General features: G+C 34.3%; 1 protein-coding gene across 1 annotated transcript in view; it reads right to left on the reverse strand.

The window, feature by feature from the left end:
* Window positions 1–12,950, reverse strand: part of LOC123530373 (neurogenic locus notch homolog protein 1-like) — a 45,110-nt gene that overhangs the window by 22,182 nt on the left and 9,978 nt on the right. The window contains exons 4-8 of the mRNA XM_053520858.1: window positions 11,326–11,474; window positions 8,651–8,787; window positions 6,883–7,036; window positions 5,240–5,414; window positions 3,138–3,250 (exon numbers count right to left, since the gene is read on the reverse strand). Coding sequence (XP_053376833.1) covers window positions 3,138–3,250; window positions 5,240–5,414; window positions 6,883–7,036; window positions 8,651–8,787; window positions 11,326–11,474 — 728 coding nt within the window. The remainder of the gene's footprint in view (window positions 1–3,137; window positions 3,251–5,239; window positions 5,415–6,882; window positions 7,037–8,650; window positions 8,788–11,325; window positions 11,475–12,950) is intronic.

The following is a 12,950-nucleotide window of genomic DNA, read 5'->3' on the forward strand; positions in this document are numbered from 1 at the left end:
TTACCAAAGTTATGAAATATTTTAATTGAATTAATAAAGGTATAATAAACCTAGCCGTTTATGCATTTCTGACATGATATACTGATGCACAGCTGCAGAGTTGTAGCGAGAAATATTAATGAATTCTGCAGCGGAAATATAAAGCGACTTAAGCAGCGCAATATTATTTCGCGAAAGGACCAGTGCATATTTTTCGATGCAAATCTAATCATCTTTTTATTACATATGCATCTTTACTAACTACTATTGTAAAGATGATATAAATCTGTTCTTAAGCCTGAGTAAAACAGGCAATATCGTCGTTAAAGAACTTTTGAACGCGACAACATACATGAAACTGACGTCAAAAATGACGTCACACCCCCGCTATGAAATATGAACGTCAATATGGAAAAAGTTATCAAAATTAAAACAAAACAAAAAAAAAAAAAAAACAAAAACAAAAAACTGTCAAAAACACAGACTTAACAGATTTGGTTTTTATCAAAATATGTCATTATTCTAGTAAGAAATTGCTTTGATACATAATGAGAAAATACATAAAATGTAGGTGAGGAGTAATTAGTTTTGTATTCGAATTTCGTCTTTCGATATTTTTCTATGTAACGAAAATGGTATTCGGCCGAAATATACATAGAATATAAGTCAATTTTTATGCCTAAGCTTATATTCTTTTATTGTTTTGACATATTTTTGCATGCAGTTATGTTGTGTCCAGTTCAGTAATTGTTGTGCGCATGTCTAACGGAAGACGCCAAAACGAAAACGCGAACACTCGATAAATAAGATATTTGCCGTGTTTTCGTGTCGGCGGGGCGATAACACGAAAACTCGACAAAAATGTATTTGTCGTGTTTTCTTGTTTTTTTTTTTATGGTGTGCGAAAACACGAAAACTCGATAAATAAGGCATTTGTCGTGTTTTCGTGTCGGCGGGGCGAAAACACGAAATCACGACAGCACGACAAAAATGTCGGATAGACACTAAATGTTGGTAAGCAGACGATAATGAACGTTTCTATAGTTTATGTTTATTGCTGATCTGTACAAAGCGGTGGAAGTTAATGATGTTCTTTCAAAACATGCGCCTTTAAAAACAAAAAGAGTTAAGCGTGATACTCATCCAACGTGGTTTAATGAAAAAAGAAAACATGCGATCAAAGAGACCAGCTGCATAAGAATAAAGAATTTGAAAAGTATAAAATTATGCGTAATAAAGTTTCATCAATGATTAAGAAAAGTAAAAAGGATATTTACAATCAGGCTGTAAAAAAACCCCCAAAAGAACAAGCTATCTTTGGAAAAATATTAGAAATATCCCAAACATGAGTACTGTAGACGAGGGCATATTATAACCAGCAAAGTTAATGAGTAATGGTAGAGTTATAGAGGGACAGACTAATTTTTTAGATATGCTAAATAAACATTTCACCAATATATCAAATATTATAAAGAAAGCAGCTTTTGTAGAATCAGATTTCTCAAACCTTTGTTGATCATAACATTTTATTGCATAAATTGAAAATTTATCATTTTTCAGACAAAAGTGTTGATTTTTTAAAATCATATCTATCAAACAGAACCCGAATGATAAAAGTGAGAAACACCAAATCTAAAAGTATGCTTGTGACCAAGGTTCTATTCTTGGTCGGTCAGCTTTTACTCTTATTATATATCAATGATATCGCTTTAGCTTCAAAGAGTGCTATGCTGATGACTTTACTATGTATGAATCAGATTATGATTTAGATAAAGTGCAAACTATACTCTAGCAGAATTTAGATGTTGTGCAACAACGGTGCAATTTAAACAATATGTCACTTTATCCAAAGAAAACAAAATGTATGGTTTTGTATACTAAACAAAAATGTAGCAATTGTAAAGAACTATTTTTAAGCATTTCCAAGCAGGTAATAGAAAATGTCAAGGTGCAAAAATTATTAGATGTTTATATAGACAACACATTGTAATTAATATATAATGACATTATTTGATTATTGTTGTACTGTATGGTGTCAAGGAAATAAGAGTTCTTTAAAGAAAATAATAAAGATTCAAGGTAGAGCTGCATGAATAATTTTGAATAAAACGTTCTTAAAAAAAAGAACAAATAATATGCTAAAAGAACTTGGGTAGATGTCATTTAACGAAAGATGTTACTTCTATATGGGCTGTCTTATTTACAAAGCTTGCAACAATTCAGCAGCTTAATATAACTCTGAAATTTTAACTTTTCCAGCAATGAAACATACAATCTAAGATCAGCTGCTCATAATGACATAGTTATACCTAAACATCGTACAAATTATGGTAAAAAAACTTTTGTTACAATAGCGCAAATGTTTGGAATTCAAAATCAAATAAAATCGCTCCGCATGTTCTCTAACATCTTCTTAAAAGAAATATAAAAAGTATAATCTATCTTACAGTCGGCTGCTTAAAGAATCTCTTAGTTTATATCAGCTGAATTATAATTATGCCATTATTATATAGTTATGCATGTATATATTATGTCACTAACTGATTGCCTAAATAGAAATTGTATAAATGGATTGGAAACTTAAAAGCAATATCTATTTTAAGAAGTATTAGTCTAAGAATGAATGTGATATTAATTAGGTTATGTTATAGTGTAAATTGTATTTGCTTGTTGTTGTTGTTCAGAAGGCCACATTTAAAATTAAGATGTAACATTTGTACTTTGTACTGATCTATATCTTCATGTGCTACCTTCTATAAATAAGGATGTTATTATTATTATTATTATTATTATTATAAAAGGCTCCAACACGAGATTTTTATACCCGCCAACACGAAAACTCAACAGATAAATTCGTCGTGTCGACGTTCTCTAAACGTCGAGTTTTCGCGTAAAATGTGTCGTGTTTTCGCCCCGCCACCACGAAAACACGAGAACTCGACACATTAGGTATTTGTCGAGTTTTCGTGTTTTCGCCCCGCCAACATGCCGACACTAAATGGCAGAAATCAGCCACGACAGCGTTAGGCCTACATGAAAGATGCAAGTGGCAGGCTGTGTAACCGTTTATACTACATACTGCGTGGCAAGAATACTTTAAACTTTTGCTACTTGCAGTTACACAAAAACGAAATTATTTCTCTAAAACGCATACTTACTTTTGGTCTGATTCATGGAAACAAACGGAAATTCTCATGCTGCAACCATCACCTTTACATTGTGTTATTGAGTCATGATAACTTACAGGCTTCATCATCATTAGAATGTACACCTTGAAAGACAATTTTAATGTTTACATTATGTATTTTAAATTCTAATACACATATTTATATAATTATAAAATACTTTTGTCTAAATTGTGATATCGTTAAGATTTCTTTCATAATAAATTTGGGAGAAGAGCTCGTAGAACACGAAATAACCCCCTCTTAATACATTCAGTAACTGCACAAGGAACAGAAATTATTTGGTCACTGTGCACTAGATGTTTGACGGACTGATCTCAAATCAATAATTATTGGTCATTTACCAGTAATAAGTGAACTTCGTACCAAATGTGATCTTAGACCAAAGCATTCTCTGGTGGTTTGACAAAATAAGTTCTACTGTTCTAGGTCAATATTAACCTACTGATCTCAAAATCAATAGGAATCATCTGCTGGTCATGATCAACCTCCCTATTAATTTCATGATCCTAGGCTCGAGTTATCGTCCGGAAACGGTTTAACCGTTTTGGATCACTGTGACCTTGACCTTTGAACTACTGATCTCAAAATTTAAAAGGAGCATTTGTTGGTCATGATCAACCTTTCTACTAACTTTATGATTCTGGGCCCAAGCTTCTTATCATCATGAAACCGATTGGTCCATGAACCGATTGGCTGACATGTAGACCGACCGACAGACATCAGCAAAACAATATACCCCTCTTCGAAGTGGGGGCATAATTATATAAAATTTACACTTTTCATTTTGGACTGTGTAAAGTACTTTTTACTGAAATGTCCATTGAAGCAAGAAAGAAATATAAATACTTGTTGATTGTAATGATTTCTCCACCAAAAAAAAAAAAAAAAAAAAGAAAAAAAAAAGAAACACAAGTCAAATGGAATCTCCAGAAAATAGGTAACCTTTGGAAATACATAACCTCAGAAACCTACCATAATATATATGAATTTTATGAAACATATATGGAACACTGCTTAGGAACAGCTCTTTCTTAAAGATACCCTGTTTAAAGAAAGATCTTAAATTTAAAAGTTAAACTCAGGCCAATTGTTAAGGCCATTCATTTTGAATTATGATAACACCCCTCCCCCATGAATCATTTCCTTAAATGTCACGCACACTCACCAACGGGTCATATCGGAACTAATTCCAATTTGGACGAAAGGCTTTTACATCCCGTACCCGAGGCTTAATCTACTAGATCACGGTGTATTCGCTCCACCCCTCCCCTCCCCCAAAAATAGTAAAATATGTCAGTAGCTACCAGAAAAACCTTTTCCCTTATGTCCACAGGTGTTCGTAAAAATGTATTGTGCTTGTTTACTTTAATACAGTCTAAACTATGCATAGCACAATTTTTCGAGCGCCTATGCTGCATGGGTAATTAACAACAGAAACGTCCTCTCCTTACAATGTACACATTTGAACTTTTCAAGCAAAACCCTTGTTTTTCAACTATCTAGTAAATACACAGTCCAATCATAATAATATATTGAGACTCCATCTACTTATTGTAAATGCTTTACACACACATGGTATTGGTTGGAAAATTACTGCATGCAAAGTTACGGTTTTGCAGTGTGCAGTATTATAACCCCAAAAGTTTCAAAATCATAAAACACTTTTATCTGAAGCTATATGGATTTAAAGGCAATAACACACTTTTATCAGATTCTATGTTGATTTCAAAGCAATTTTAAAGCACTACCAGGTCGCTTTAAAAGCAAGAGTACGCATCAGGACAATCCGAGGCTCACAGAACGCTTTGCTCTCCAACTCACAAAACTATTTAAAACTATCAAGTCTTAACTTGCGCAACACCTCATTAAAGTAGACTTTTAAAAATGAAATATTTAAGAACCATTCTTTGCATGAACATTTTGCAACCACAACACCACTATTTCCTTATACAGAGTACGACCGTGCACTTTCCTTAGAACAGAACGTTTGAGTAATAACGATTAAAAGCTTGTTAGTGGAGGTTACTATTCAAAAGCTATGGGACCATCATAAATTACAATCAAAAGGTTACCCTAGAGCTTGCAGGTTTTATCTGTTGAACACCTGGCTTGTTAAATGGTATGTTCGGGAAATACTGAGCAGTGGTTGGATTACTTTTTTGGTTCTGACTAAGTATGTACAAATGCGTAGTGAGCAGCAAACTTCTAATAGCTTTATTGTCACATGTTGCCTTGAACTCTATCGATCTGAAATTGACAGAACATTTTCATAACACTCATTAATTTAAGAATGTTTGATAAGTCTTATTATGTAAGATGATTCGACACATGGTGACAGGTGAACACGCTAACCCCAACACACATTTCAAGCAGAAAGTTCAAGGCATTTGATAAAAGTAGAGGCAATATTGACTGTACTCCCTAAAAAGCCTTTCTGGTGTGTGAATTATTTGGAAATGAATTCACTGGCGGTCAAGCGAGTCCAGATCCTCTTCTGAAACTGAAACTGAAACTGGTTTATTTGCTTAAACGCCTATTTCTACATTTAAAACATATTCAATGGCGTTTTACAATACAAGTTGAAATAAAATATTAAATATAAAATATTTTAAATAAGATTAATTAAAACGAATTAAAATAACAATTATTAATTTAAAGTTAATGATAATACTATATTTTAAAATATTACTAACATATAATTATCACAGACAAACATTAAATTTCTATCACTGTCACTAGCATCACTGTTTTAAAACTCAGTCAAAACTTAGAATAATGCAAAGTAGTCTCTGAAGAAATGCGTTTTCAACTTTTTCTTAAAGCAGTCAATTGAAGAACTTTGTCTGATGTTCAGCGGCAAATTGTTCCTCAACTTTGGCCCTATAGTACTAAAGCTTCTATCACTAAAAGTTTTTCGCTTGTTGAAAGGGACGGTGTAACAGTCAACTGATGACTCCGAGGATCTGAGGGAGCGCTGGGGGATTTTCGGTGTTAAGAGTTCAATCAAATATGCAGGCGCATTTCCAACATGGCAATTGAACATGTACGTCAAAATCTTAAAGTTTATTCTGGCTTTGATCGGCAGCCAGTGCAAATCGTAGAGTGCCTGCTTAGAACTGTCTCTTCTTCTACGATTCAGAACTAACTTCGCACACATATTTTGAATGCGTTGCAGTTTTGCGATGTCACAATCAGAAATACCGTATAAAATAACATTACAGTAGTCTAAATGCGAAATAACCAGCGATAGCACTAAGGTTTCAGTTGCATCCTGAGTCAAATATTTGCGAATGTTTTTGATTCGGAAAAAATTCAACACTGCCGTTCTACACTTTATTTTTATATGCTCTTTGAAAGTTAAAGTTTCGTCCAAATAGGCCCCCAAATATCTGATGTTACTCTGTCTCTTGATTTTATCACCACAAATATCTATCTCGTGAATGTTTAACTTATTCAACTGAGGGGCACTTCCAAAGGCAATATGTTCAGTTTTTGAGGAATTCATTTTTAGTTTGTTACTGTTCATCCACTCATTTGAATCTCCTACCTCTCAGTTTACAAACATTGGGAAATAAAAGCTGTGTATTGGCATGCGAAAGAACCGGGTAAGCTTCTGGAATCGGAGCGTCCTCTGTATTTTGTAAATTATTTACAATCCTCTGGTTGAGTCGCCTATATGCGTTACCAGAAGCTTAAACAAAATATTAAAGCTTACCCTGAGAGTGTGAAGTAAATAACTGAAACGTTTAAGTGGATTGCTTCTGGACAAACTTCTTCCATTATAAAATGCCTTAATAACTTTTCTATGTGCGCTGGGGTGAAGTCCATTGGTAATGTAGATCCAGATAGAGACGGAAGTTGCATAATATCTAAATTAAAAGAAAACTAAAAGATATGTCAAAATATAAAGAACTTTCGATCACCGTATAACGTTTCAGAGGAAATATAATTCGACGAAATAACTTTCGAAATTAGTTCAACAATCTGTCTAAACATATTTGAAATTTATATGTTTTCGCTTCGGCAGACTCCAAAATGTAACCCTTTTCTCGTGAAATACTTCGATGACATAATGTGTTATCTTGTTTGAGAAGTCATATCTCTAGTTTTTATGAATTTTACTTTGTTAGAAATTATAGGACATTGCCCAAGACTATTCAAGTCAAAGTCCGGTAATGTTCACAAAATAGAGTATATGTCCAAGTATACCAAGTGTAACCAGGATTAAATCAATTTGCACCAGCTGTCTTAGATCGAGCCAGCTCAGCAGTTCATGCGGGATCAACACGCTACCATATATACCAGACTTAATCACCTAACGTGACCCTCACCACACATGAACCTAATTGAGCGGGTACACCTTTCTACAAGTGACATGTGAATTTACGGGCCTTACGGGACTCGAGCAAAGATCAAATCGTAGCACTTTCTCTGTTTTATACTGAAATTTAATCAAATAACAGTACTGAACCTCCACGGATGGCCTTCTCCTCTAGTGCTACCCTAGGGCTACGCATGTACCGGATATTGGTTTCAAAATATTAAACTGCACCAGCCCGCCTGCTTAGCTCACTAGGGATAGCGCAGGTTTACGGAACGCGGTGTTGTGAGTTCGTATGTTCTCTGTGACGGTTTGATAGAAGATAGTGTGTCTGAAACTATTTGTCCTCCACCTCTGATTCATGTGAGAAAGTTGGCAGTTTCTTGCGGAGAACAAATTCTGGTACAGAATTCATGAACACTGGTTAGGTTGACTACCCTCCGTTACATTACTGAAATACTGTTGAAAAACGGCGTTAGACAAATACAAAACTGTAACTATGACCTATACCTACCTGTCCTATATAGCACGAACATAATTTATTTGTTGCAGCGTACGATAAAAATATTATATATTTATATAAATTCTGTTAAAAGTATTGCTTGTATTTCAGAAAAGGCAGACTTTATTTAAAGATAAAGACCGACCTGCTTTATTGTACATATGTGAGGTGTGCGCTGTCAAATTAAATGCAAGTCTTTGATGTCTCATTATTGCTTTCTATCCGCATATAATGTTTTGTGAAAATATCTCGAGTAACATATTTTTTGTTGTTGAAACAAGATCAAGAACTTTTTGCATGGACGGACAAACGGACTGATGGAAAGACAAATCTAAAGTTCTATATATTTACAACGGTAAATTGAAAATATGAACTATTAAATAACATAACCATAAAGTACTATGGTAGTTAGAATTCTACTTTTTCACATTTTAACATGTTTCTTTCAATAAAACTAAGTTACTGATAAATTGTCATGATAGTACAATGTATAATAGATTAGGCTGGGATCTAGAAATAACATTACATGTCATCAATCATTGATCCATTAAAATAACTGTTTTTATTACTATATGACGGATTTTATGTATTATTATACGGGGTTGGATTCTGAATTTTCATTATTTTTCTTTAACCGGCTTTTATAATGGCACACTTTACCTTCGTCACTGCAAGATGGCAATAGGGTTGATCCATGATTTTTCGTGCAAATACTAAACGGTTTCCCAGTACATTTTCTATTGCAGTTAGTGCCCGCATATCCGTCCTGACACCAAATTCTTATACCTAAATCTAAACTGTGAAAAAAGAATATATCCAATGTAATAATTTCAATTCATCATTCTTACAGCCAGTTAGTCATGCTTGTATCTGAGGGTCGATAAAGGTTAACTTACGATTTCCGTATCGCTTTTGCTGTAAAAAAGAACATTATGACTTTACACTGATCAATACCTTTTACCAAATTTCATGTAAGAACTAAGATTAACTTCTCGTTACCTTTTCATTCTTTTCTTTCGTTGAAGTAATAAATAACGACAAAAGTAAAGGTTTTGTAAATCATTACACTTATGGAGATAAATAGACTAGCAAATATGATTGAAAGTAAAGTAAGGCGGCTTTCGTTTACCTTATGTGACAAATTATTTTGTTTAAGAAAGAATTTAACACAATATTGGAACAGATAAATAAAACAGAAATGGGACATATGCGGTGTATATATTCTAATGTTGTGTTTATTTGAACAGCATTTCATGTATATCTTCCAAGGGTGTAAGATGTACTGAACGTTATCGAAATCCACGAACGTTGGGGCCGAACATTGGATGACCTTGATGTTGTATCTGTGCCGTTTTCCTGACAATTTATCAAGACTCTAGAAAATATGGGACACATAACAGAAAAAAGAGGCACAAATAGGGAAAAGATTGATGAACATCTATTAATCAGTTTCATTTAAACTTATTAATACTTTTTCAAATTTGAGTGTGACGGGCCAAAAATGTGTAACTATTTTTCAATTGGTTTATGGGGAAAATTAGCTTTTTTAGCTGGCATCCCACATCCCGCCCCCTCTAAAAGTGGTAAACGTTGCTATTTGAACAAACTAAAGTGAAGACCGTGTAATGATACTACAGGCAATGTTTGCATCGAGCAATTCATGAGAAGAAGTCGTTTAAAAGTGTTTTATTCTTTTGGAGAAAGGACCAAAACAATAACTTTGTTTAGGTTTAGGTCATATCTCTAGTTTTTTATGAATTTTTGTTAGAAATTACAGGACATTGCCCAAGACTATACAAGTCAAAGTCCGGTAATGTTCACAAAATAGAGTATATGTCCAAGTAAACCAAGTGTAACCAGGATTAAATCAATTTGCACCAGCTGTCTTAGATCGAGCCAGCTCAGCAGTTCAAGCGGGACCAACACGCTACCATATATACCAGACTTAATCACCTAACGTGACCCTCCCGTTCAATTGACTACCACACAGGAAACTAATAGAGCGGGTACACCTTTCTACAAGTGACATGTGAATTTACGGGCCTTACGGGACTCGAGCAAAGATCAAATCGTAGCACTTTCTCTGTTTTATACTGAAATTTAATCAAATAACAGTACTGAACCTCCACGGATGGTCTTCTCGTCTAGTGCTACACTAGGGCTACGCATGTACCGGATATTTGTCTCAAAATATTAAACTGCACCAGCCCGCCTGCTTAGCTCACTAGGGATAGCGCAGATTTACGGATCGTTTTAAAGGTTTTCTAATTTTAGCCCTTCCGACCCCTTACAAGGAAACAGGTGGAACCATTTGAATGAACTTTGAACACAGAGGTCTATACAAGTATGATACAGACAAGGTTTGGTGACGATCCTATCAGAAAAAGTAGTTTAATGGCTTTTCAATTTTGATCTCTTGCAGCCCATAACAGAGGTCAAGCGGACCCATTTTAACAAACTTGAGATGATCGAACATAGATGACAGAGACAAAGTTTCATGAAGATGCATCAAGTGGTTTAAAAGGAAAAAAAAAGTGTTCTTCTATTTTTCCTCAGAGGCCACGCGAAACCATTTAAACTAAAGGCTGTTTATAAGCACCTTTAACGGTTTTTTGTACCTTAAGCTGTAGTAGCATTCAAACTGGTCCTTGTGAAACCACTTAAATATACCCGAAAATGGGACTATGCCGAAACGGACGACGGAAACAGCTCTATCACAACAGCTCACCCTGAAACTCTGGTTCAGGTGTGCTAATGAAATTGAAGGGTAAGATAATATGATGAGCATTTGTTCCTTGTTTTTAAGAGATATGGATCATACAAGAAGCCGCACTATAAATCTAGCGGAACATAACGCCTAAACGTTTTTTTGACGGTTGTTAATTAAAAACACATATAGCAATGCATGTTTGGTTTAACAACTACTACATTTTATTTTAATTTGTTGGGTTAAACGTTGCACCGACACAATTATAGTTAATATGGAGACTTTCCAGCTTTGATGGTGGAGGAAGACCCCAGGTGCCCCTCTGTGAATTATTTCCTCACGAGCGGGCACCTGAGAAGAACCACCGACCTTCCGTAATCCCGCTGGATGGCTTCCTCACATGAAGAATTCAACTCCCCGAGTGAGACTCCAACCCACATCGATGAGGGGCAAGGGATTTGAAGTCAGCGACCTTAACCACTTGGCCAAAGAGGCCCCTTAAGAACTACTACAAGCTACAAGCGGTGTAACTAAGTTTTCAGACAATAAATGAAATGCTCTATGTAACTAACTAACGTAAGTGCAGGTACACGAACGTCTGATTACATTTACACTATAAAGAACTTACGTTATAAAATTTTTGAATGACAACAGTTGTGTAGTAGATTCCCGATAGTTTGCGTCGACTTTTAATGAAGCTGCCGATGTAAAATTATCGATGAGTTCGGCGCCTTTGGGATCTTTGTCCATTACAGTAGCGATATAATTAATAGCGCCCTGGAGGAATAAAACATACCCATAAAGTATATAATAAGAAATAAGTATTTTCCTGTCGTATTTTCGAAAACATTAATACTAGTATTTAAATGGAAGAGATGACCCAGAAGCGAAATGAAATGAAATAATTTTTATATTTATTCACATCACTGTTTTAATTGAAATGCACTAAAGGCATTTAAAAACGCTTATCCCACTATGGAAATTTTTTCATGCTTGCAACTTTCGTGCAAATATTTCATATTCACCTGTAATAATTTACTTCTGGCTATCATTTGATATGATATTTTTTTACCGCCTTAGCACGTTGAGCTCGTGTTGTGTTTCATGTCCCTCACATTAACAAAATAACGTTATTACTTGTTGAAGTCAATATCGAAAGCATGAACAACCATTTAAAAATGTGCTGAACTTTAATCAAATTAATTTTCTGTTTATTAAAGGTATTTTATTCTCGTCAAAATAAGGCGTTTCTCAAAGTTTTTTTTATTTAAACAGTATAACGAGGCCGTCCAGTTATTTGACACCACAACGTGAACGATTTGTTTCAATTTCACGTACGTTGGGCAACGTAAAATAACTTTACGTTTCATCATTGTAATGGTGATTTGATTTTAACGGTGACTAATAACTAATCTCTTCTATCGATCGAAGATGTGTATCTTCTGAATTTGAGCTCACGCTTGTTGTAGCACAGAAACAATATCATCGTCAGATCCTTGCTTATTATGTATATTTCTTTATATACAGTATAAGTAACAGAAATTTTGTTGGATCATTTTTTTGAAATGTTAGATGAGGCATTGTTAAAGTCATTGAATGTACATATAGATTTCAGGAGCCTCCCTGAAATTGGTAATACCGAAATGTTTCGTAGGCAGATATTATATTCAGATAACAAAACGTTTTAAAACAATAGTTTTTTAAACCAAGTAATTCATTTCCGCACGATGAAGAGGTGACAATAAAAATAGCTATCGACATTTTCGTGATGGCGGTATCAAGCCATTTCAACGTAATATATACATGCATGTGAAGTATTTTTCATCTATATATTTCGAAAGACGGAGGCTAGAGTACTATGGAAGAATGCTGCCTTTACACACGTAATATATAATCTTTAAAATGGTATGCAATTCATTGGAAACTTCCAACGAACTCCCGCTGTTTTTGCAATAGCTTTCATAGTATAAGCAGTACTTTTATGAAATTTTACAAATGCTTATAAACATATGTCAGCAATAACATTGTCATTTCAACTCAATCGATCAAGAAGTGATCATACCCTTTCATTCATTTTACGACCTTTTCCCATCTTAAAAAAGTCAAATTTTACCTGATTGTTTTGCTTTTATTAAGCTTGCAAAAACCATAATTACATTGACACTGAGTTGTAAATAGTACAATTTTTCTGACATATGCTCATATATCAAGCAACATTATTTTTTTCCTTTTACGATATGACAGGATAAAGAA

This window comes from Mercenaria mercenaria, chromosome 13, assembly GCF_021730395.1.
Source record: "Mercenaria mercenaria strain notata chromosome 13, MADL_Memer_1, whole genome shotgun sequence".
NCBI classification, from domain to species: Eukaryota; Metazoa; Mollusca; class Bivalvia; order Venerida; family Veneridae; genus Mercenaria; species Mercenaria mercenaria.